This window comes from Mixophyes fleayi, chromosome 9 (assembly GCF_038048845.1).
Source record: "Mixophyes fleayi isolate aMixFle1 chromosome 9, aMixFle1.hap1, whole genome shotgun sequence".
NCBI classification, from domain to species: Eukaryota; Metazoa; Chordata; class Amphibia; order Anura; family Limnodynastidae; genus Mixophyes; species Mixophyes fleayi.
In genome coordinates this window covers 43,201,065-43,228,779 of record NC_134410.1, presented here as the reverse complement: position 1 = coordinate 43,228,779, position 27,715 = coordinate 43,201,065, and the positions used below count along the sequence as shown (strand labels likewise).

General features: G+C 39.6%; 1 protein-coding gene across 5 annotated transcripts in view; it reads right to left on the bottom strand.

Annotated features, from left to right (window-relative positions):
• Positions 1-27,715, bottom strand: part of AFF2 (ALF transcription elongation factor 2) — a 422,546-nt gene that overhangs the window by 87,447 nt on the left and 307,384 nt on the right. For all 5 annotated transcript variants that reach the window (XM_075187324.1, XM_075187326.1, XM_075187329.1 and 2 more), the window contains one exon: positions 15,440-15,477. In XM_075187324.1, coding sequence (XP_075043425.1) covers positions 15,440-15,477 — 38 coding nt within the window. The remainder of the gene's footprint in view (positions 1-15,439; positions 15,478-27,715) is intronic.

Genomic DNA, 27,715 nt, shown 5'->3' with positions numbered 1-27,715 from the left:
TAAACATAACAGATACATGAATACGAATATGCATCATAACACAGACATGGACAGTTATGAGCTAACAATTACAGCTAGCACAGATAAAGGTACAAATTTCATGCGTGTCAACATAAAACAAGAATTCTGGGACGTATGAGGTAAACATGAGACATAGGGTAAAGATGACCTTGCCCTTGAGCTTACATTCGAGAGGGAGGGGGTGATACGAGAGGTAAAAGCAAATGGACACATGTGATAGACAGAGGAAGGCTTGGTACACATTACACACAATTTCTCATGATCCAATATCCTTAACGATTTTAACAACAATTAAAAATAAAATGTCCCGATCAGCATGCTGATTCATGTGTACACATTAAACATGTTTTACCTTCAGATCTGTGCTCTTCATATGCCATGACCATCTGCTCAAAAAAATCATGACCCTGCACACTCCATAGAGATCTATGGACACTGTCGGTCACGAGTCCAATTTAAAAATCAAATGAAACGATACGATTCGGGCCAAGTGGTTGTTTATCCTTTTATTAGCCTGATAATTGGCTGAAAAAACTATATTGTGTACCCAGCCAAAGTAGAGGGAATGAACATGAGGGTCTAGGAGTGGGTAGGGTAGGCAAGCATGAAGAGGTGGGTTCTGAGCGAGCTTTCGAAGGATTGTTAGTTGGGGGAGAGTCAGCATGGTAGGAGTCTTGGAAATGGGAGTGGGAGGAGGTTATAAGAAGGGAAAAGAGTTGAAGGACAAAGGCAGAGTGCAGTGATCAAGCTGGAGTGTATCTAATGACGAGGTCAGACAAGTACTATGGAGAGGAAGAGCTAGTGAGAGCTTTGTTGGTGAGGGTGAGCAGATTGAACTGAATTCTGAAAGGGAATAGGGAGCTATTGAAGGGATTCACTGAGTGGGGAACCTGATGAGGAGTGGCAGGAGATAAAGACTACTCCAGCCGCAGTATTCACAATGGATTGTAGAGGGGAAAGGCGGATGAGAGGATGGCCAGTGAGGAAGAAGTTACAGCCATCAATGTGGAAAAAAATGAGTAGACCTTGGTTTGAGATATTCCCTCAGTGAGGAAGGGGAGCTTTATGGCAATGTTGTGGGGATAAAGATGACAAGGGACTGGATGCGAGGAGTGAAGCTGAGGTGGAGTCAGGGATGGCACCAAGGCAGCGAGCATGGGGAACAGGGGATAAAATAATGTTTTGGCGACTGTGAGAAGGGTTAGTGACATTAGCAGGGGAAAGATAATTAACTCAAATTTGGACACATTACGTTTGAGGAAGCAATGGGTTCACTCAAGTGGAGATGGCAGACAGGCAGTTGGGTACACGGGATGGTGTGAGAGGTCAGAGGGTGAGCGGTCAGGGTACGAAAGGCAGATTTGGCTTTCATCTGTGTGAAGGTGGTTTCTTTTGCAAAGGACCCAAAATCTTAATCCAACTCTGTGCAAAACTCACTGGGCAATGATGCAGCCATAGTGATGTAAGCCACTGTGTTAGAGACTATACATTTACACAACTATGATACAGAATATCAATACATTCCCTATTTAAACCAATTGAACCTTGTATGTATTATGTATGTTACAATGAGTCACAATGTGAGTGAAATATTAATTTCACCCTCTTGTTACTCTTATGACCCTCTAAAATGTATTTCATATGCCTGGGATTGTTCAGCCTCTTGAATGACATTGCTTGCCAATTACATGCCAAATTAATGTTGTATCTCAGTAATATACAGCAATAATCATTGCTACAGTTTAGTCACATATAATGAGCGCATTAACACCTACACAAGGCACATTAATTGTTTAAAATATCAACTTATCTGTCCTGTTAGTCATACCTTCTGACGAGTAATATCTAAAGTGAAAGTTATACCTGTGACCTATGAACAACTCAATTACATGCTCACAGTGCTTGATCAAAGATTTATTGAATATTGTCTGTACCACTGAATAATTACATGTTCTTTCGTACTTTCTCAGATTATCACCTTCTTCAATAATGAGACACTGATATGAGTATATTTAACCAGTTAAGCTAGTGGAGACAGGGATTTGTATTTGCAATGGAATTTGTAGATAAACTATTTTAGAGGACCTTCTACCATTGGGGAAGAGATTGTTTATTAAACTTGTGTCTGTGTGTGGGGGGGGGGGATAAATAAAATGACAGAAGAAAATGTCCTCTACCACCTCCGTCCCCCAGAAAAGCATTCAGTAAAAAGCGTTCCCTCTATACTAATTATTCACTCTCATCGCTTTGTCTCTCCACCGCTGGCCATCTTGTTCCATGTCAGCACTTGGTCTACAGTGCTAATAACTCTGGGACACAGTGGTTAGTATTGCTAAACTGCAGTAGAAGAGGATCACTAATGTTTTACCTAAATTACATTTTACATAGTGTCTTATACACTACGTATGTCCTAAAAAGAACAGGGTCCTCTGATGCTCTCTTCGCCCAGGAGGGAGTATGCGCTATATGCTAATGTTGAATACAGGCTATGTTGGTAGGCTCACTCAACATTGATTTATATCACAAAATAGGTAGGTCTGCTGTGTTTAGATAACAGGTGCAATCTATCTGCGAATAACTAATTAAAAGTAAGGTGAAAAGGGCTCCATTTGCATGTGTCTACCACCCAATGCTGATTTTAAATAATGTATTTGCTGATTTTTTCGTTCTATTTACAAGGCGGTGACAACAAACATTTTCTATCTCCACTTATTGCAACAAAAGAAAATCTAGCATTACTGCAATTTACCTAGAAAATATCACTGCAGCAGCTGATAATCAGCTGGCTGGCAATACTGGAAGGTAGCGGTAAGCGCTTCACCACTCAGTCATGGGACTGCAATATTTTACTTGGAAAAAAGTTGTACTTAAATAATAAAGCATTTTTCCTGTTATTATCATCATCATCACCATTTATTTATATAGCGCCACTGGTTCCGCAGCACTGTACAGAGAACTCACTCACATCAGTCCCTGCCCTGGAGCTTACAGTCTAAACTCCCTAACATACATACACACAGACAAAGAGAATTATTCCCTGCTATCGCCCACCCTCAGAGGGCGATAGCGACAGGAGGACTGAGGAGGTACTTCTAGAGCCACTGTCCTTTCTTAAAAGGCTTCCCCATGCTTGCATGGAGAAGGATATCACTGGAGATAGATGGGACATATTTTTACTGGTGGAGGCTATTATCTGAGATAGTCCGCATGTAGCCCATTTTTCAGCAGAGATAGGGCTATTCCCTAACTAATAAATAGACCCTTTAATGAGGAAGCGGTGCTCTTGTACCAGTATGGAGTGTTTAAACATCTCTTTGACATCTTCAATTAAAAAAATCTGACTGTATTATGTCTTTTTTTAACACTGAGATACAGAAAGTAAAACATATACAATTAATTGTGAACACCTTGTCAATAAAAGTAAAAAAAGTGTTCCTCTGGAGCGTCCAATGGCCCTAGGTCCCACATAGGGTCTACATATTAACTTTGTGGAGAACCATCTGACCACTTTATGACCTCAAACAAGTAATATGAAGTTGACTAATCAAACTGAAGAGAAGCGATCACCATCAAAAATTGGGCTAATCTTTTACAATTGCACTGCACCAAAAATCACTAAGACAGGAAAATTATTTAGGTTAGGAGGGCCATGTAGCCACTTTGATGGCCAATTGTAGCCACCTGGGCAACTTTTCATAGTAAAACTTCAAAAGGAAAAAAATGGATACATTTTTTCATCTACTACCTGAAACTTGGCATTTGGCTCTTGAATATGTGGATAATGCATTGTGTACATAATACGCAGCCAGGCTCTGTTTTTAATGAATAATAATTTACTGCCTACACCGTTAACCATTTTCAAAACATCCAAGACTTCGACTGAAGCTCTGGCACAATAAATGGAATTAATCATTCACTTCCATTTACGAACAACAGTTATACACAAGTAGGCATGTGCTGTGCAAAACAAACAGTGATGGAAGCAAGCTTTGAATGTCCTATGCCAGGGTTGTAAATGAAGAAAAATGATCCACGTACAATCTAAATGAGCTCATATGCTCATCTTGAACACATGTATCTTTAAAGTGCTTGTATTTACGAGCTTGTAGTATTGTTGTTTTTTACCGACCTCTCTCAAGTAAAATCTACAGCTGTCTGCCATTCTTAATAACATCTTCAATACTAATGCCAGAAGGTGCAATTTGATTACTGACCTGTTATCCAACTAGTTCTAGAAAACAATTCAAACTAAATTTCCTTAATATGCCTATTTTTCTATCCTGCCAGAAGGGTTGCTAATGAATTTTCTGCTTGAATGCACAGACAGATTGAGAAGTACGACTGTATTGGCCTGGGTAACGTGGTACTGGCAAACACAGCTTATATGTACCCGTGCACGTTTTCTCTTGAGTATATTCCTCATCCAGAGGTAATTTTGCAATAAAATCAACCACGATTATTGCATGCGCCTGGAAAGATTCCTTCAGGAATAAAACTGGTAATTCAATACCAGGAAACCTTGTATTCGGCAAAATTAACCTTGCAAGTGTGTTATTTCCTGTAGCATTATCTAATTTCCCCCTTCTCTTTTATCTATTAATACTTAATGATTGAATTTCAGAATATGTGTCTTTATGTTATGTAATGATTTATTCTAAAGTGGCTAAGAGATTATTATACAAAAGCAAGTTTTAATACTTGTAAAATGCCTCAGTCTATTGTTATTGATTTAAAATATGTATATTTGATCATGGGTGGCTTTATTTATGATTATAACCACATAACCTGCACTGTTAACATGCTGTATAGTGCCTTTATTGAAGTCCATCATGGCTTGATTTATAAATGTATGAAAAATACTGTATATCTGCCCTGTGCATAACATATATTAATTATAATATCTAAAAAATGTATATGTTAAATATCTATGAATCGCTATTTAGAGTCTATGTCTAGTAGGTTTTAATAATTAGCGTTCTCTTACATCATTATCAACATTTATTTATATAGCACCAGCAAATTCTGTAGCGCTTTGTATAAAAAACATTATTTGGGAATCTTAGCATGTTGTTGGTGAGTCTGGCTGAGACCTCATGTACTGTGATTGGTGTTTTTACAAACACCCCTTTATTATTATTACTACTATTATTATTATATTTATAAAGATCAGTGCTGTACACTGAGGGACTCATGATACAAGCAAATGGTAAAAATGTCCCTGTCTACATGAGCTTATAATTTAAGACGTGTGGTAGCAGAATAACAATAGTTGTTGGTGGATACATGTACTGTGTTAATTCTTTGTTTTAGGCAATGTGCTATTTCAAGCTCATTTTTGATACATGGAAGGATTTCCCCTTATTTATACTTAAAGCTGTATGCGTCAAGCCATCCGCCCTGATGAAGTTCTTGATGATGAAATGTGTTGGTTAAAGTTTTAAGTTGCAAAAGTCTTCTCTACATGGGAGTGATCCACTCTAGATAGCCTACTAGACAAATACAAGCAGAGTTTATAATATGGAGATGATTTCTATATAAGTTCTGGTATGTGCTTAAGGCCACTGAGGAGACTCGTGACAGACCCCCCCCCCCCTCCCTTGAGGAGTGGTTATGGAACCCTGACATCATGGTTTCCCAGGGAACTTCCTGAAAAAATCTTTGATGAGCTTGTCAGCATGTAGAAATGCGGAACCAAAGATCATTCCTCCAGGCCGTAGCCCTTCCAATGCACCAAGAAATGAATTTGTACCTGGACATTCTTGGAGTTAAGAATCTTCTCCACAATAAATTTGTGGTGGCGCCCACCCACATTGACTGGCCGCAGTCTTCATAATCAGTGAGACTTGAAATGTTAGAAGAGACAGCAGGTTTCAACGGAGAACAATGAAACGTGTTCGGAATTTTCAAGGATGGAGGTAGTTTAAGCCTGAAGGCAACGGGGATGGCCTTTTTGATAATAGAGAAAGGGCAAATGAATCTAGGTACCAGCTTCTTACAAGGTTGTTTGAGCCTAATGTTAAAGGTGGAAAACCTGACTCATCACCCACTTTGAGGAAGCAATTCTTGTGATGATGATCCGAAAAGAATTTGAACCGAAAAGAGGCCTGGAGCAAAGTGGAGTGGACCTTCTTCCAAATGATTCTAAGGCGAGAGGCTGTAGGACATATACCAGGAAGACCAAATGGAAAAATGGCAGAAAGAGAATTTGCCCTGGGATGAAAAACAAAATTACAAAAAAAAGGAGACATGCGGGTGGAGGAATGGCTGGAATTATAATAGGCGAATTCAGGCCACGGGAGTAAGGAAGACCAGTTGACATGAAATTTGTAGATGTATATCTGAAGAAATTGTTCCAAGTATTGGTTCACCCTTTCTGACTGTCTGTCCGTTTGACTGTGGATGATATGCAGATGATAGACTGATGTTAATGCCAAGGAGTATGCAGAAAGACTTCCAAAACTTAGCAATGAATTGAGAGCCATGGTCAGAAATAAAATCTTCAGGCAGGCCATGTAGACGAAAAAAATGCCGGATGAATTGTGAAGCCAAAGTTTGAGCATTCGGTAGCTTCGCCAGGGGAATGAAGTGGGCATTTTTACTAAACTGATCCACTACCATCCAGATGGTATTTTGACCAGATGACCAGGGCAAAGCTACAATGAAGTCCATTGAAAGATGTAACCAAGGTTTAGTAGGACTAGGAGAGGGCATGAGTTGACGCAGGGGATAGCTTCTGGCAGACTTGTTCTCCTGACAGGAGAGAATGAAGTCTTTGACACCAGAAGACAAGGAGGGTGAAAGGATTTCATGGTCTTGCTAATGCCTGGATGTCCAGCGATTTTATTTTCATGGGCTTTAGACAATACCAGCTTCCTGAGATAGACAGGTACGAGGTGACAGTTTTTGGAGTTATCAAAAAGACTCTCTGAGATCTTGAGTTAACCCAGCATGGATTGCAGAAGAAGAAATAATGGGAATTGATTCAGCCGGTGGAGAGTGACAAAAAACAAAACTTTGGGAGAGTGCATCGGCTTTGATTTTCTTCGCACCAGGTCTATAGGAAATTATGAACCTGAAGCGAGTGAAGAACAAAGCCCAATGTGCCTGCCTAGAATTCAAACTTTTAAAAGATTCAATGAATAACAGATTCTTATGATCTGTGATAACAGAGATGATATGCAGTGTCCCTTCTAACCAGTGTTGCCTTTCTTCGAAAGCCAATTATATAGTCAGGAGTTTATGATTGCCTTCGTCATAGTTAGCTTTGGCAGAAGAAAATTTCTGCACAAGGATGTAATTTGTGGTCACAAGGGTCTTTCTGAGATAATATGGCACCAGCGCCAACATCAGAAGCATCAACCTTCACTACAAAGGGTAGATCCAGATTATGATGTCGTAGGATGGGTGCAGAGATGAATGCAGCCTTCATGGCCTCAAAGGAATTGTGGCCTTCAAAAAATCAGAGCTGGGACTAAAAGAGCATTTTGAAAAATTATGATCTGTAGATCTAGACAAACCTCTTCCATGTTCTCTAGGCCTGTTCTTTTCCCGGCTTATTAGGACAGGAATGGAGGAAATGGCCATTGTTACCACAGTATAGACAAAGGCCCAAAATATGTCTACTGGTCCTCTCTTCCAGAGAGAGATGGTATGCCCCTACCTGCATGGGTTCAATAGCTTCTCCACAGGTGGAGATTAAAGGACCGAAGATATGCAAGAAGATGGTGCCTCTTTCTCCACTTTCCTCTCTTTGATGCACCTATCAATCTTAATGAAAAGTTACATCAAACCTTCCAGAGAAGAGTGGGACAGATATTGCACTAGAGAATCCTTGATCTGCATGGAAAATCCTAGTCGGAACTGACTACGTAGAGCTGGGTCATTTCAGAGGCAGAGGCCATCCGATCTGGGTCATCATATAGAAGGCCCAATGCATTAAATTATGCATCCACTGTATGTAGAGTGGGGCTATCATGAGGCAAGCGAAAGGCCAGGTCTGAGGTTCTCCCTGAAGCAGGGACATTATTATCCCCACTCTCTGCTACTCAGAACCAGAGGAACAAGGTCGTAGATGAAAATATAGTGTGTATCTCTCCTTGAAACTCCAGAATATGGTGCGATCCCCAGAGAAGCAGTCCGGAAGGTTTCATTTGGGCTCCACAGATGGCGCCAGTGTGGCTTGTGAAGATTTGGCCAACTCCTTTTGAAAAGGCAAACGATTGGACAGCTCCTGGACCACTTGAGATAGGGTCAAGACCTGGGCAGGACCTAGAGTTGCTTGGCTATAGTCCATGGAAACAGAGTCCTCCAGTACTTCCTTTATGGCCGGTTACAATGTAAGGACCACGGCTAATAGATTAACTTTCAGAACCGAGCTAAAGAGGTCTTCACTTTTAGCAGCTGCCTTTCCCGTAGAACTAGAATCATTCAGAGGTACTCGAATGCTCCCAGGACTTAAACTCTAGTCTGTAGAATCTTATTTATTTAGCCATAGCACAGGGGGTAGGAAAACTGGAGGCAGGAACTGGGGACGGGCCAAAAGTCGTAGGTCAGTGGCGAGCAGGAAAGTCCATAGACAGTCAGCAAACAAGGAAATCCAGAAACAGGCAGAGGTCAAGGGGCATAGGCGTACAAAGTCTGGAAATACAAGCCAAAATGTCAAAACAGGTAAACAATCGAGGGATAGGAGGGTATCCATAGCACAGCAGGTCAGCAAACAGAGCAATACACTCATGCTATAACCAAGGCTGCCAAGAGGAATTTGGGTCCCCGGTACAGCAACTTTCTGGGCCCCCCTTCACACATAGTAGGAGAAGGGATGTTTGGTGCCGTCGAAGGAGGTGTGGTCACATAGTGATGGGGACGTGACCAACACATGACATTACAGGGGGAATTTAGTTAGCCACAAAGTGTCTCTGGAACGTCTGTGAGACACTTTGCGGTGAAGATTTTGTCAGAAATGTCCACGCGCCACATCACCGGCAATTGAATTCCCCCCATTGTGTATTAAAATGGTGTTGCTCTCACCTACCTGTTATTGCAGCTTTCACAACCTGGTACTGGATTCTTGTATGCATCTCTCCTCCTGTTTCACCACTTTTAACTCTGCTCTCCAGCTACCTTACCCTCCTCCTCGAGGACCCTCTTGCCCCCCTGTCCCCTCTCGCTCCCTCCTCTCCCCTCTGGGGGTCTCCCTGTCATCCCTGCCCTCCCTCTTGGGCTCCGTCGTATGCTGACCTTCCCCTCTCCCCTCCCCCGCCCTCTCTAGCTGTGCTTTGAGCTCACCGAGTTACAGTGCTTATTGTTTACTGTACTGTGCTGTCTCACCTCGTATTGTAATTTCGTTTGTCCCTGTACGGCGATACGGACACCTAGTGGCGCCCTATAAATAAAAATTAAAAATAATAATAATAATCCTGGAATGTTGGGACCTGTTTGGAAAATGTATAGGGACATGAAATATAGAAAATAATTAGTGAACACAGTACACAGCACAGATCACGCAGTATATAATTATATAGCAAGCAAAATATGTGTTAAAAATAATCACAGATACCTATATGTTTGGAAATGGTCAGATAATGAAACACAATTGTAAGTGTATAAGAGAAATAGCTGCCTCTAGGGGTTCTGCAACCCCATACAAAGACAAACACACAATAAAAATTAAGAGGCGCTCAAAAACCCTTAAACACACACACACACATATATATATATATATATATATATATATATATATATATATATATATATATGTTTAAGGGTTTTTGAGCGACTCTTAATTTTTAGCATGCAATATATAAGACGTACATTAAAATAAAACATAACATTTAACACGACACCCCCCCAGACACATCACTCCACCCCCACAGAAACATTACGCCACCGCCACATTACAACCCCCTCTAGACACATCCTAACCCCTCCTAGACACATCCTAAGCCCCCCCCCCCTAAATACATAATAAACCACCTAGACACATCATAACCCCACCCAGACACATCCTAAAACACCCCCAGACACATCCTAACGTCCCCTGGACACATCCTAAGCCCCCCTCAGGCACATCCTAACCCCCCCCCCCCCCCCGACACATCCTAATGTCCGCTGGACACATCATAAGCCCCCCAGCAGACAAATCATAACACCTTCCACAACCCCAGTCCAGCTCACTTACCTAGGTTGAGCAGGAACTTCTCTTCCTTGCTGCTGGGACAGTGTGTGATGTCACACACTGTCTGGGACTGGGAGCTGCTGACAGCTGTCAGCTCCCTCCCTCCCCCTTAACATTACCCACACCTCCAATCCGCAGGTGCGCTCTAGCACTACCTGCTGGTAGAATTTTTTTTAAATAGAAAATACTAGACTGCTGGGCCCCGGTAATTTGTACCTGCCCCCATCTTGGCGCCCCTGGCTATAACCAGCAGGGAGGCTAAGCCCTCCCTGTCTTAAATAGTGTGCCACAAAAGAGTAAATTAGCCTCCCGGGCCTGATTCATTATTTCACGTGTGCATATGCACGCCCAGCTGTCAGTTTAGCCGGGACAGGTGGTGAAGGAGAAATTGTCCTGGCTGTTGCCCTGATAACAGCCAAGACATGCAACCCAGAAGTGACGTCCCTGCCGTCAGGGCAGCAGCTGGGACGCGGCCACTACAGTGAGAGAACGAGTCAAAGCAGCGGGGAGTCGTGGCAGTGGAATGCCCTCTTTCCTCTCTATCTATCTTTAATACCCCTTCTTGTTTTATTACTAACCAATAATAACACCTCAGTTAGCTCAGTGACAGCTCCCACATATAACGAATATATATATATATATATATATTAATAATAAAAAGTGAACGTTCCTGAAAGCTATAATTGTTTCATCAGCAATCAGTGCATTCCTTTCTTTCAGATGGTTAAAGTGATTAAATGGTATGTAATTCTTAATAAACATAAAAAAATTGCTGCATTCTTATGGTTCTTATATTCAGTGCAGCTTTGCAATCTGTCATTTGGAGATTATAGTTTAGAATGAAAATTTGTACGTAGCAGATGTGAACATAATAATTTAGCTTGTACTTGGCCAGACCTGAGTAGCAGGGGGGCAATTGGTAGATCTCAATAATTTAGGCCACGGTAGGGGGTTATTTATCCATAACAGAGCAGTAAAGATAACAGCTGCTGCAGAACCTCCTGGGAAAGATATGTCAGTCAGTGTTCTGTTTTGTAAAGCCGCCTTTTTATTGGACCTGTTCTTGTACAGAACACTGAGTGATCATCTGCTTGTTAGTGAATAATGAAGCAGAATTTTAGATCCACAAAAGTTGACTGTCAAGTAAAGTCAGGGGCTGGTGGGCATCTGCCCCTGGGCTGGGCCCATTGTGGCATGTACTTGATTACATGTACATGATTTGTTAATCCAACTGTCCAGCACTGCAGAGTTTTGTTGCAGTTTACAAATGAACAATGATGAAGATGATCCTGTAGGTTAGCCAGATACCTAGCACTAATGTAGTAAAATTATTAGTCTGACCATTAAATTAGATGTAACGCTATCATACAGATACTGGGCCTGATTCACTAAGACACACAAAACAAACGTAAACTGCGCTTTTGTTTAAAACGCACATTAATTGGACATACGCACGTCTGTATTCAACAAGATATGTCTGTTTTTGAATAGTGGTCTAGGTGCGCTCTGCTCTAACAGACACTGCACTGCAGGATATGTCCAATACATAAGTGGAATATAAAGTCCCAAAAGAACGCACAGAGAAACAAATTCTATTAATGTCACCTGTTAATAATATAGTCATTAATAAAAATAACAATTTATTCACATTTTTTCTCCATAAAATACATTTATTAGGATATTATGAATGTCTACTGTATGTAAAATATATTTTTACAGTTGCTCCTGATTGCAAACACATGTTATAGCATGTATACATGACAGTCATCACTAATAATCGCCACTTACACCCCACCTGTAGCTGGTGCAAGTGATACAACAGAAAAACACGTACTTTTGAGATGCCCAAAGCTTGAATCGGACGCTGCTGTGTGCACTTGAGCTTGATATGTCCTTACTGTACATTGACTACGTGCATAGACTCATTCCCATGTCTGTTCCTGTAATCTTATCAGTAATAAGGGTCCTTTGCGCTCAAGAGTCGAGTTGGATTTTGCTGCGTTCACTGGCGTATCGTTCGGTTCTGGGCATGTGCAGAGATTTTATGCAAACTACGGCACATGTCGGTATTTACGTTCCTTAATGAATCAGGCCCACTATGAGAAGTAACTGGAACATTTTTATAGTAATGACCTCTATGGCTTCCCCTCGATTGAAACAGCTGTCAGCGGCACTTACATTCAACTCAACATATTAGCGTGTGGCTTTTTGCCAAAGCCATTTGCATTTGGAGAATTACGCTTTCACACATGTTAATATGGGAAATGACTTTAGACAAATTGCATGTGATGAGCTGCCTAACCTGTAATCTATAAATTTAATTCCGATTAACTACAGGGATAAAATGAAATACAAAATGCAATATTTATTAAATCCAATTGTGCATAAATATGTAGCCTGCTATACCGAGGCAGTATGAATGTATTAGCAGCTGCGGTGATGTTAATATTGACTTAACACTGCTAACCATAAGCTGGTAATGATGCGATGATTAAACAGCTACTTAAGCATAACTTGCTACAAATGTACATTACTTGAGATTTCTGCATACATACTGCTTTGTGATGCATGTATTATGAATGTGTGTGTTTCAAACATCCAAAGGATTCAATCCTGGCCACCATGTGATGTGTAAGCACAGCAAATACAATATATTAAAGGGCAGGTAAACATATTTGGGTTAAAAGGGGGGTTTAAGTACGATATTTGAGGTTGTGACAAGGAAGGAAGGGTTAGAGCCCCAGATACAATAGGTCGTATGAGTCCTTACACGCCTGGAGAAGCAGATTGTTTCTGTGGAGAGTAATTCTTTTTATTAGGGATGCCCCTAAAGAGGGGCATGCTAGGATTCTAAGAGACAAAGTACACAGGTCCCCAGCCAAGTTCACCAGCTTTTCGAAGCAGTTCACAAAACAGCTACCACTCACCATGTCCCTCTATACATACCAATACATAATGTGGGGCTCCCATTTGCCCCAAATTTACCCCCTCCCCAACATGCCATTGCTGAGCTAGCCAAAAACTCATGACCTTGACACAAACTATTTCTGTACTGTATGTTCTCTGGAGATATCTCTGACATATCCAGGAAACAGTAGATGACTGGTGCTTTCTGCAGTGCTACTGTAGTGTAATCCTTGTCTGTATGCATGGCCCTCTTTATCATATTCTAGCATTCTAGCTGGTCCAGTGTGCAATATGATGTACCCTTGTGTTTCAAACTCCCATTGTCCCCATTGATTGTAAGCTTGCGAGCAGGGTTCTCTTACCTCTCTGTCGTTATGTATTACCCAGGATTGTTTTATTAATGCTTGTTCCCAATTGTAAAGCGCTACGGAATTTGCTGGCGCTATATAAATAAATGTTGATGATGATATTGGGTGCAGTGTGTCCCTTTGCATTTGACGTCCTATGATTTCACTAAGCTGTGCAAATGTCTACACCTCCTTGTTCCTATGTGAAAAGGTTCTTTCTATGCAGTAACAGAAAAAAATCAAAGTATATCACAGTTAGATTCAGGGCACTTAGCTTAGCACCCGGGGCATGTACTCTAAGTGCCTGAGTCATGAAATAGAGCAAAGCATAAAAAAGGAGTAACTTTAGATCTTGGAAAAACCATGTTGTATTGAAGGGGTAAATTTAAATGTGGGGACAGATTTATAGTTGGGGGAGGGCATGTCCTAGATCAACTTTAAATTTCAGTGTAAAAATAAAGCTATCAAGTATTTGTCTGTTAGATGACAAAACAGCCAGTATTTAACTTATGCGCAAAAGAATAAACTAATTTGCACCCCTTGCATTGTAGCATGGTTTGCTCTAGGGAACATTTACTTATTTTTTGCCTTACTTTCCCTAATTATTCAGGCCCTAAGTGTACAGGCTTAGCAAGGTGACGGACACCAAATACATATTTTAGTTATCTGCCCTTTTTATTTGTTGAAAAAAATAAAATAAAAATGAATCTACATCAGACTGAATTTTGGGATTTCGCTGTTTCTTTAATTGTACGTCACATAAGCTATGTAGATCAGAACCAAAATGGATTATTGAATGACTGACAGATTAAGTAGAGTAAAGCAAAGCATGATAACAGCGATAGGGCACACAAGATGTATTGTCTATATGTTGTACAGCACTTTAATTGCTTAATAATGCTTAACAAACGTTGTCTACATTAATCCATGTTTTGCCTTTATTAATCAAATATAAAAGACCCCTGATAGACAGCAAAATACTCTCATGTGACAGCCCAAGAACTTAGAAGTGAGAAAATTCAGCTGGGGAGTTGGTTTCACCAAACTGAACAGGAGAAGATGGCACATATAAGATAAAAGGCTGTACATAGCAGAACAGAACATATCAAGTAAATAAATTGGGGAGGAAATTCCTTTAATGCAAGTACATCTAAATTAACTCAAACATTGCATTATAGGTCATGTTCATTCCTTTTGTTTTGTGTAACACAAAACTACCTGCTAGGCTATTTTGAACCATGATTAGATTACTGCATGAACCTCTAAACGCAATGCATGAAATCACTTCTTAATTGCTAAGAAAAGATAAGTCAATTTATGAAAAGAAACTTTCTCCCTCTTGATTAATGCCATACTTCCACCTAGTACCTCCACCAACATTTTAAGTTGGCAAAGTAAAGTGCCAACTTATTGCACACCTGGTGCCCGGTATGAATACGATCTGCTCTACCACTTTGTACTAGGTTGTAGTGCAGCTTTTAAACAAAATACATACAAAGTACTGTTATTTAATGTCATTACTGTAACTGGGAGCAATGCAATAAGCAGTGAATATGAAAAAGTTGTATTAGACAATTTAATTAAGAACATACAGTTCCATTCATTATTAAAGACAACAATAACAAAACACAGAAGGAAGTAAATATTTACTGGTAAATATTATATATTGCATTGTATTTTTAAATAGAACATTTTAACATGGAAACTTGCACTTTGCGACAAAAGGCAAAATAGGGCAGCAACGTGGAACATGAATCCCTATGACAAACTTCTACCTGTTCACAGGTTCACTACAGATTCTGTTTTCAGTGCATTGAATTTTAACATTCGCTAAGAAGTCAACAAGGAGGATTTTGCAATGTTCAACAATGTTCCATGTGACTGCTTTAGTCTGTCTTCAGTCTACTTACAGGTTGCTTAGTGGAACACATATAAACCAGTCTTAGCCATACAACCTTTATTACATGGGAAATTCAAAGTAATTACTTACTTTACTGGAATACTCCTCAGCTTTGCTTTTTCACTTGCCTATAAATAACAAAAAACATATTGAGGTTATCTGTTGGTTAAAATAATCTTCAGCAAAATATTACACATGTGTGCGTGGTGAGGGGTTGTACAGGTTCTAAGAATTTCCCCAAGAAAAAAAATGCCCAAGTGATGCTGAGGATGTTTTTAAGAAAATGTAGTACCAGCAAGTGGATCATAATACAAATAAATAACATACAATGACATGCAACGGAAGGTAATGATGGCCCTGCCACATGAGCTTACAATTTATGAGGTGCTGAGAAAAATTGATAAATAAGGGAGGAGAATAACAATTGCAGCTGGTGTTATGGCTACTGTAAGGCAGATGCATAAACTACATACTGTTGATGCCTTTCTTCATTGCACAAACCATTCTACCTGTTAACCCTTAAAACTAAAATCATAAATAAAGACACTGACACAAATTTAAGTTTTGGCAAAAGGTCACAGTTTATTGATTAACATAAATTATGGTGCTGGTGAAAGCATTTGCACGTTAGCTACCAACTAATACCCGAACCAAAACAGTGTATGGCCGTCCGGCACTAACCACTGGTCCTAGGAAATACTCCTTTACGATGTGGCCGGTGCTAAATCGGGCATTAGAGTCACAACTGCCCTTCTTGGCTCACAATGACGTGCCAACACAAAGCAGGTCAAGGGATCCTCACACAAAGGGACCAAGAGCCATGTTACTTTGAAAACGGCAATCAGTGATAGCATCATATGTATTAGTCGCTGACCGCAAAAGGAGGGAATTTGTACAGCAAAAGAGCCCCAGCAGCGACTGGGGGGAGAACATACAGGGCAGTCATACGCCCTCCCCCTGCATACTATTGGCTGGAGTATTTAGTGACACTTAACATTTAATAGGTAAGTGAATGACTCGGCACAAACAATTGAGCCAGAAGGGGACGTTCAAAGGGCAAGTACTGAGACTGTAACAATGTGATTCATGTCATCAGAGCCCACCCCTCTACTGCACAACTCTGCAATCACTGCACAGCGGGAAGACTGGCTATGATGATGCAAATCGCATCATCAGACCCCGCCCTCTTTACAAGAAGGAGAGGAGGGATATCAGCAGCCACTGGTGACTGACATTTCTGTGCAGCTGCCAGTGGTGTGGTATGGTTGGAATGAGGCAGTGGAAGGTGGAGACATGAAAGATAAACTAGAAATAGATTGATATTATGAGATAGATATGAAATTGATAGAAAGATATGAGACATAAGCATATGGTGCACAGATGGGATGAGAGGACAAAAGAAGACAGGCATTCACACAAATGGGGAGAGATAAAGGCATAAACACACACACAGTGCAGAGACACTGACACACAAATACCAGGGGGGAAAAAGAAACTCACATTGGGAGAGGCACACAAATGGCAATAATACACTGAGGGGAGAGATATGCACCACACACACAAAGGGAGGTGGATAAAGACATATATATGGAGACAGGGGGAGAGAGGTACACATACAAACATACCACTATTGGAAAGACGAGAATCATTCAAGTTCAATTACCCATGGAGATGTGGAAGCGGTCTGCAATCTATAAACCAAGTCGTCACTTGCTGCCTTCTCTATGCATACCTCCCAACGTTTACAATCCCCAAAGCAGAACAAATAAAGCCCGCCCCTGTTCAGCACAAACACCGCCCACAAATGGACATATTTGGATGAAACTCAACCCAATGGTGTGTTGGAAGGGGTCCTGCTGTGGCTCGTTAGAAGGAAGGGCTGTGCACTCCATGTAATAGGCTGCACTGCACCTACAGTGCCAGTAGGGGGGTTTAAAGGTGAATCAACCTTAATTTTGTTAAGTAATGGTGATTAGAGCACAGGGGGTTTCTGGGTAACTGGAAACCCTCCTAAGTGTGCGACTGGATAGATGAATGGATAAATTACAAAATATCAATACTTTTATTACTTATTATGCTCACAACTTTAATTAATACAGCTATCTATTAAGCCATCTTATTAATCTTTTTTAATATCCAATGTCACATGATTTTTCCTTTTATTACAAAATCATTTTTCTTTCACATCTATTTTACAAGCTTCTATGACACCATCTTTCCCAAACACACTTATTATTTAAATTCATATTTATAGCTCAGACTGCAATTATTTTTTATTGCGCTTCTAAATCGTGAAAAAAACTCCCATCAATATGAATGTCCTTACTTTTACGGTTTATTGCCACTTGAATGCAAAATAATTTTCTCCTAAACTACTGCACTTAAGAGCAGAGTCTGACAGTGTTAAAACACTAAGCTATATAAACTACGCTGTGGAGGTGACGGTGGTCTGCACAGCTCCCACAGAAACGTGTCATAAAATGACCATTGTAATTAGCATGCTGATTCTTTTCTTTATGACAAGGGGTGATAAAGTCACACTGTAAGTCAGAATCGGAGGTAGAATGGTGACAGGTTTGAAAAATATGACAGCGTCAACCTACAGAGTTAACATTTGTGCCTGAGTAACAGTGGATAGAAGCTAAGAAGAAGATCAAGGCATTACAGAACCCTATAATACAAATTCTGGATCCAAACATTTTCCAGCTTATCTCATAAATCTTTGTGCTGTTGGTTGACATATATAAGGTGATACTGTGAGAGTGTTTTGAATAAATTAGCTCTACAGTAGATGACATCATATTTGGCACCATCTTTTCTGATCACAGGCTCTTGTAGAACTATAGGGTTACAATACAACAAATCAATGCTGTAGGTACAGAAGCAAAAAAAACAACCTGATCACACAGTAACCATAAAACAACTTGTAGTCATTCATACTTTTCGTTCCACCTTCCTCCGACAACTCCAGTCTTTAGCCTGGCTCCCTAGTGGTTAATCGCTATATGGACATGAGTGAGAGGAATTCTCACTCCCGTTGTCTGCAGGTTTAAGTTTCATGAAAATCCTTACAGTCCCAGAGAGCTACTTGTTAACTGACAGGACAATGTACAACTTGTAGCTGGAGAGACACAGCCATCGAACGCTTGCTGTACCCTCTACCTCTAGGCAGCATGACCGTAGGGATATAAAAATCACTCTACTTGGAAGACTATTAATAGGAAAGACCAAGTTATGGCCAAATGTTCAGATCGATTTTCTCTTGAGAAACTGTTGAAAAAACAAACACCAAATCATCCAAATGAGTAAATTTTAGGGCCTCTCAGCTTGCCTTAGATATAGAGGCTAGATCGAGTTTATTGCTGAACCCATTGATCTGTGTACAGTCCATTTATCATTCATGAAAAGAGCCAGTGATCTTCACAGTATATTAGAAGAAACAACTGAGATCATCTGTCAACGGCCCTCTTATTTCTGTTTCCCTCTCCGCAGGGACTGCATCTCCTTCGATTCTTCTTGAATTAAAATGTTGCTAAGCAACACAGCTGGGGGCACCGATGGTAGAATAGCTTCAGTCTATCAAACTGTTTAAGCAGCTGGAGTTTTCAGTGGTGATTCTTCCCCCCCCCATCCCAGAACAATCATGCATAATTATGGAACAGAAGCCATACTCCAGCATCCCAGAGTATCACATATGTTTAATGTAAAGTGGGACAAAATCCTTTTGTAATGTAAATTTGAGGTGAAATCCACTATTAGCTTTGCTGGACTCTCTCCAGTGGCTTATTTGGCATTGTCATTTTTTCAGCATAAACTAAAGCATTATGGAATATTTCTCTATAGAACTCTCTTGCTCAATAATGTAAATCTCTAATCATTTTTGAATATTAGTTTACAATTGTATGTCACTCTCTGAGTTATTACTTATATAAAGTTGAAACTATAACCAATCAATCAATTGAAAAACACAGATTCCTCTGCTACGTCACCCTTTAGAGAATAAATTATTAAACAAATTAATTTCTCCAAAAATATGTGTATAGTCAGAGGAAGCTACAAAACTTGAAACTGTCATTTAAAATTTCACTGTGCTGGGATTTTTCCCTGTAAAAACTGATACTACAACAAAACTTGCTTTATTAATAACAGTACTTTGGTGGGGCACCCAGGGTACAGACTCCCACTATAGACTATAATTGGTACATACCTTCTATAGAAGGCATGTAGTGAAACTGATTTTTAAATTGGAAAATCCCTTTAAGTACAGTGACATTTACTATTACAATTGACAATAATGTATATGTTCCCTATCATACACAGATTTTAGGCAAAATTCATTTGTTTAATAATATCTTCTCTATATTTTACAGAGCCATGTTCTCTGCGAGTCACCTCTGTAGCAGGAGAGATGACTCATAATGCCACTAATTGAAAACCTTAATGCTACTCTGTTGGATCTCCCCTGCTACATAGAAAGCCAAGAGGCAGCCAATGTGAGGTCCCAGCTCTATGTAAGTGCCAGGACCCTACTAAATGTAGGGAACGGTATGGGTGTCTGGGAGATCTCCACCAAAGTATTATTATTGGGAAGGGAAGTTATTTCAATTGACCTTTAAAGTGGTCAACCCCTTTAAACAGCACAGTGACATTATCAGACTAGTTTCAGAGATCAGAATTTTCAATATAAAATAAAAATCAATCAATATTTTGTGTATTTAAGTGTTATGCAAATGAGAGCATCTTTTAGTTAACATACTAGTAGGTTAACTGGCTGCTATCAAATTGACCCTAGTCTCTCTCTCTCTATGTCTGTATGTCTGTGTGTGTGTGTGTGTGTGTGTGTGTGTGTGTTAGGATATTTAGACTGTAAGCTCTAATGGGGCAGGGACTGATGTGAGTGAGTTCTCTGTACAGCGCTGCGGAATTAGTGGCGCTATATAAATAAATGATGATGATGATGATTGTTGTTTGTAAATACTTCATCTCCTAGTACAACTTTTTGCTAGATGATCAGTATGCTCACATCAGCATCAAGTATCTCAGTAAATAAGTGTGCTGATCTTGCGAGAGGCCGTAGTCTGCACTCTTGTGTGATCATGTTAGTGAGGACAGGGCTTCCAGAGGTCTCACTAGTGTGCCAGAAGTCCTTCTGTTCACAGGCTCCTGCAGGGGGTTCTTTCCACCAGATAGCATGGGTCACAAGTCATGTATCCAATTAATCACATAATTCAGGTGTGGACAGCTCCAGGGCAGCCAATGAAGGCCTCGAGGGTACCCAGGCCTGCCAACTTGTTATGCCCCTTAGCAGCAAATTCAAAACACTAAAGAAAAATCTGTCTCTTTCTCCACATGGGTCTGCAGTGGCAGAGACCTATGCTGGAAGAGATTTGCACTCACTCAGGCAGGTGTACAGCAAGCGACTGATGCAGTTCATACACCTGGGATGGAAAAGTGCAGGAAAATCCATAATAACATTCAACTTCCACCTGGTAATTTCCTGTGCCCGAGGAGATGCCCTTGTGGAATCATCTGGGATAACCCTTGTGAGCGTGAAGGGTTGTTAAAGTTGCTCCCTACCTGTATACCCAGCGATTTACACAAAACCATCTTCCTTTTTCCACGGAATCTTCTCATTTCGTGGGTCTGCTGCCTAAATCACAGGTAATGTGGCCGATGTATAGGCTAACGTAATAACCAGCCCCGGACTGATCAGCACTGAAATGGTGACTCTATGGTGGTGGGTGCATAAAAAAACAGTGTGTACCCCTCTCAGAGACTCTGGGGCTTTTCACAACCCCCTATGCTGTAAGGACCAGACTAATTACTTAACAAAATGGAAATCCTAGAGTAGCAATTTACTGTGGTCCCAGTTTAATTAACAGGGGTCTCTAAGACCGGAGTCCATTATAACAAGAGTAACACAAAAAATAATCTCACACACAAACACACAAACAGACTGAAAAGCATTGTCCAACACCCCCCACCCCCGCCCCCCCCCCCCCCATCGCCCAGATTACCCTCAACTATTGTGAAATGATCAAAGCTGTATTCCCCAGGACTCCTCTTCACACAAAGCCAGTATTCCAGAGGATTTCAATATAACGCTTCTGGAGACAAAGCTGCTGCAATATGATGTACTTGCTAAAGAGTCAATGGGAGAATTCTACTGTGTGCAACGTCCTGTCAGAGAGTTGCGTGATGTGCGTCTGTGTGCGCTTCCAGATTGCTAAAACATTGCTGATTTTTGCTCACAGTGATGTTTTAGTGCTATAACATCGCTCATGACTTGAGGCTCCAACACACAATGAATTCCTCCCACTCCATGGATGGAGTCATGAAGTGATCTCCTAGAGCCAGTCTTGTGATCTGATCTCCTAGAGCCTGTCTTGTGATCTGATCTCCTAGAGCCTGTCTTGTGATCTGATCTCCTAGAGCCTGTCTTGTGATCTGATCTCCTAGAGCCTGTCTTGTGATCTGATCTCCTAGAGCCTGTCTTGTGATCTGATCTCCTAGAGCCTGTCTTGTGATCTGATCTCCTAGAGCCAGTCTTGTGATCTGATCTCCTAGAGCCAGTCTTGTGATGTGATCTCCTAGAGCCAGTCTTGTGATCTGATCTCCTAGAGCCAATCAGGACCATATATTGTAAAATGCCAATTTCCACTAATTCTTTCTTAGTGGAATGGAAAGTAAAGGTTAAGCTGTGTGATTGATTAGGGAAACATTATTGATATGAGACAAAAGGGAACTGGTAATGATTAAGAGAAAGTCTCCTGCTCTACACTACAGAAAAAGTGAAAAAAGTTGACCATTGAGAAACACTGTCCTGAATACCCCCAAGCAATGCTTCTCAAAGCTGTCATGTAAAGGACAAACTCTAAAGAAAAAAAAAAAAAAAAAATATATATATATATATATATATATATATATATATATATATATTTGTAAGAGATATTTAAAGAAATGCTTTACTTTATAAGTTGTTGCGTCATACCATAATTACAAAGAATAGATAAAGGATGTATCATAAGAATAATACTTCTGTAGATTTTTTTTCTACTATAAACTTAAAATTGAATAATTACCAGTTATTTTTGCATGCAACTGACAAAAGTGTTTCTGATTTTATTCAAAGAATATTTTAAAACAATTGTCAAATATATGCAGCTCATACAAATGTGTCACAATTGTCTATTGTCTATAATAATATAGTGGTATGCTTTAAGTTACATGATAGATTACTATATTTCCTAACTCACTATTATACTTGTCACTTAATGTTTAGTTATTTTATTTAGAATAATTGTAAATGTGAATATAAATGTCTAAAATATAAATATACTTAAGAAATAAAAAAGGAAATATTGAAAATGTGCATCTAATTGCATAATTTAATTTACTTTTTTTTTTATAGTCATCAGTTCTTGTTTTTAGTCTAATTTTAATTAGCATTTTGATTTTCCGACAAATTACACAGTTTAATGAGAAAAAACAAATGGCCAAATATTACTTGTCTAATGTAACTTTTTGCCTAATGCAAAAGCATCTAAATTGATACCATGAGGCTGTCCCAAGGTGGAGTATTATAGGAAAACCTAGGAAGATGATTGTATGGTGTGTTTTGTCTTCACTAACGTGTTTATTCCATGATTAAACCCTTTCACAATAGGTCATGTGACAAAAGAGGAGAGTGTCGCTTTATTGAGTACAGGTGAAAGACAGGTCAGGCCAACGCAAAAGTTACTTTTAGCCTTAGCAAAGTACATTGATGGTGCACTAATTGGAACTAAACACAAACATTCAGAACACATATTCAAACCTAGATTATCACTAGTGTTTCTAACAGGGGTTTGTGAAATGTAAATGTTTTACCATACATGACAGCAGATTTGAAGCTCTAGCATTCAAATTTTAATTTTAAGGATTTACTTTCTCTGCAAGGGGCATAACCTTGGGGGTGCAATGTTTAGGGGCCCACAGTTCCCAAGTAGCTCACAGCTGACAGTGTCAGCTATTGGTGTTAGCTCTAGATATATACAGAAGTTGTATCTGTTACCAGACATAAGGGCATTTTCCAAATTATAGAGCATTATGCCTAAAATGTATACTATACTACATTTCACAATTAGCATTGTCATTCCCACCAGTACCCCTAAGATTACATTTACTATTAGTTTGTTAGCAGTGCTCCTCACAGTACTTCTAAGGAAATGATGATCCCGATGCTTATGTCTGTGATTATAACATGACCAAAATTACTAACAGCAGCAGCAATTATTTATTTTCCAGGAGAAATGTTCTGGATAATAAGTTTATGGATAAAGGATCTCATTTAATCCTTTTTTACATCCATTTCTAGACACCAACATCTACATTAATTTGTCAATAAAATGAAGATAAGGTGTGTCATAATACAAATCTAATCAAATATGTACTTGGCCTTAATAAAATACAACAAGTTCTATTATATTAATATTACACATTTCACTAACATTTAAATGCTGACACTAGTTCACCTTTAAGCTGAAACCACCTACAATAGAGTATCGATGAAGAATTCATTTACCTTCTACAAAAGTGTTTTCAACTTTGAAAGCTTTTTAATATATTGCTTTCTATCTTCATTTCTGCAACTCTTACTAAATACAATAATTTAATTTCAGGGCCGGCCTGTGCCGTTTGGTAACCGAGCCAAATACCCTCCCCATAGGTGCTACTCCACTCCCACTCCTTACCTTGGAGCAGCACCTATGGGGAGGGTAGTTGGCTAGGGTACCAAACAGTTTTGCCTCCTGATAAAATGCTATCTAAAATAAATAACACTGTCTGACGCCTCCTAAAGTAGTGAAAGAGGTGTGGAGTATAGTAGCTGTGTTAATTAGACACAGTTGTTAAATGATAATAGCACCATGTCTCCACTATTACACAGGAAATACTATGCAAATGACCGCGTTTCACTAGACTAAGCTTTTTCAGGGCCTTAAAAAAGCTTAGTCTAGTGAAACGCGCGTTGGCTTCAGCACGCGCCGTCCCTCTACCAGTTTATTATAATATTACTCAGATCGTGGTTTAATTGGGGATGCATATTAGTGAAGGGGCATAATCCGATGGATCTTATCTCACTATCTCGCTGACAAAGCGTGCAGTTCAGATCCACGGTCATTTGCATAGTATTTCCTGTGTAATAGTAGAGACATGGTGCTATTATCATTTAACAACTGTGTCTAATTAACACAGCTACTATACTCCACACCTCTTTCACTACTTTAGGAGGCGTCAGACAGTGTTATTTATTTTAGATAGCATTTTCTCAGGAGGCAAAACTGTTACATTTATCGAGTTAAGCATATTTAGTACACAATTTCAACGTACTATTAATATGTACAGCAGATAGAGTTTGTCCTGTCCAGCGACCTTTCTGACATTATTTACAATATCTATATTAAACCAATTCTTTCTGATTGAGAAACTTGGTTTTGGTATATCCATATTGCTGGCATTACATCAAGTCTGTTTTGACTCATACATTATACTCTTCATACCTTATATCTGTCCCATTATAATAGACGGCAGACTGAGGTATTTAACCTATTGCAGTACTCTCCTTAATGAGGAAGACGATATACTTATCGAGTAAGACACCTATATGATATAGTCCTGCTGAACTATTAACGGAGAGTTCTACTAGAGTTCATTTCCTCCAGTGACTCCTCCCACGATATTTGTTAGTATATATTTTCTCCTTTAATGCATCCACCATCATTGGTTATTTAGACCACTGAGTTTTCTTTTGTTTACTGAGGACATTAACCCTCACGCTATTAAATGGATATAGGGTATTAACCCTTGCTCCATAAATTGCATGCAGTCTAAACTTTCAGTATTACTTGTACTTACAACTGTACATATATTGGAATATAGTAGAGGGACGGCACGTTCCGGCAGTTCTTCTGCTGGTTTTAACAGAGTATATTATCTCTGGACATTTATTTAATTCACATGTTTTAATATTTCACTATTCTAAATAACATTAAAGGTTGTGATACTAATATATATTTTTAATGTATATCAATAAAATTAAGTTTTATTTTCCTCTTATCCTTGTGAGTGTCCCACAAAACAAGCTTGTTCTTTGTTAGTTCGAATATTCCATATCTTGTGTGGGTGCACCTTCTCTAGGTAGATTGACTTTATGATAAAAGATATTTAAATATATTTGTTCAAACTCCCGGAGAATAGAGGATCTTCCTGGTGCGATTTATTTCTCTCTGTGGTTCTAAACTGCCTAGGTGCGCCTAGTAGTATCGCCGGCCCTGTTTATCTTTCAAGCCACCTTTTTCGTATTGCACAAAGACCTAACTATCTATCAGAGCTATTTATCTTTGTCGGTCATGGATATGACACGAAAATGCTCTATGGATACAAATGGATCCATGGCACAAAGCAGAGCTGCTATACCACAACCAAAGTGGAAAACCTCAATTAATTGGGCACCTGGAGCAATGATTGATTTGTTAAATGGCTCTTCATGCAGTAAATTCCTCCCTATTATTAAAGTGCATGTCTAAAAAGTTAACTGTATTATGCAATCTGAAAGCTTTGTGGTTTAGTGGAGTATAAATGATTGTTGTGTTCAATAATATTGCCATAAAAGTGTAAATTCTGTGCAGTGTACAACTTAATAATGAAGGGATTCCCATATGAAATGCTAAACAGATGGTTACTTGGTATAATGAACATGCCCTATAAATATCCTTTGCGATGGTCAGCATGATTCTGAGAAAGAAAAAGAAAATCATTGGAACATTGCAAGCTGCTGATAACTGTAAACTTAAAAGACAGTTATTAAATAAAAAATGTCAATACTCGTGTCTTTGCAAAAACATTTGAGACTGATTATGCTGCTTATATTGAAAGAAAAACATGAAGTCTATATCTTTAGATCTTTTATTGAGCTGTGAGCCCAGCATCAATAGCTGCTGCTCAACTGTAAATGGAAATTGATTCCAGATCTAACCCCTTACTTACAGTACTCCTCTAATCCAAACTAACCCCATTAAATAGCAAAGGAAAGCATATTTAATGGAATGCTTGGCGCAACCATAAATATTTCCAATGTGACAGAGACACAAGCAATGCTTCATGCCTAAACCTTTTTTATTTTAAAAAGGTTGGGAACAAATAGATAATGACAGGAGTGGAATGTGAGCTTGTCCTGGAAAACAAGGCAATTTGCAGAAAAGGAGAACAAAGACTTCCAATGTGACTTTAAATCATGGTGACATGTCTCTTAATCCCCTACCCAACCCTTCTTTTTTTATTTTACCTTTCTACTTCGCCAATGGATATGTATTGCAAAAAAATAAAATGTATAATAACTTACTATTATTATTGTATAATTGTAACTATTTTCTGTTACTAAGTTGACTGGCATAGGTCACCATTGAGTAGGCTGACTTCTTGTCTTCATTCATCCTCCCAGACACCTCCTGCCAACTGTGGTCAGGGTCCTGAGGACTGAACATATGGGTTGGTAGACACAATTCTACATAGTCTTTATAGAGATATAGCATTAGGCTGTCTCTAACATATGCTTTACTTTGTAGGTACCATTTATAATGACAGCCTGAGTACCCAACCTGGGGGTAAAGAACCCTTTATTTCGGCTTCTGGCCTCATGATCACTGCATAAAATTGCAACATGTGGGGGATTCCAGCAATACATGTCATCCAATACGGAATGTGTACAAAACTGTTCTTCTCATATCTAGTTGTTATTGGCTGTTGACAAGTACTTGTAAAACAACATGGGAGGTTCAATTAGAGCCGACATTAGCGGTTATCCCTCTATGTAGGATAGGAGATGTACTACATTCTGATCAATGTTGTTATATTCAAAGTAACTGTGTTGGGGGTCACTAAGAACAGGATTCTCCTCTCAGTGCTGCTCTTCAGGGCCGCCAAGAGGGAGGGGCGGGTATTTACCCGGGCATGCCAGGGGGCCCGGCCCGGACTCTCACTGCCGACGGGGTTGTTTTTCTTTTACTTTTTTTTATTGTTAACTTTACTTTTTTAATATGTATGTCTTTTTTTTTTTTTTGTGTGTGATGAGAAGGGAGAGAGAAAGAAAGAAAGGCACAGTTTGGTGATGAAGAAGAGGGGGAGAGAAAAAGGCACAGTTTGGTGATGAAGAAGAGGGGGAGAGAGAGAAAGGCACAGTGTGGTGATGAAGAAGAGGGGGGTAGCAGCATCGCACGGAGTGAAGAAGGGGGGACAGCATGGCAGAGTGTGAAAAGGGTCAAAAGCAACATGGCAGAGTGTGAAGGGGGCAAAAGCAGCATGGCACAGGGTGATGAAGGGGGGCCAGGT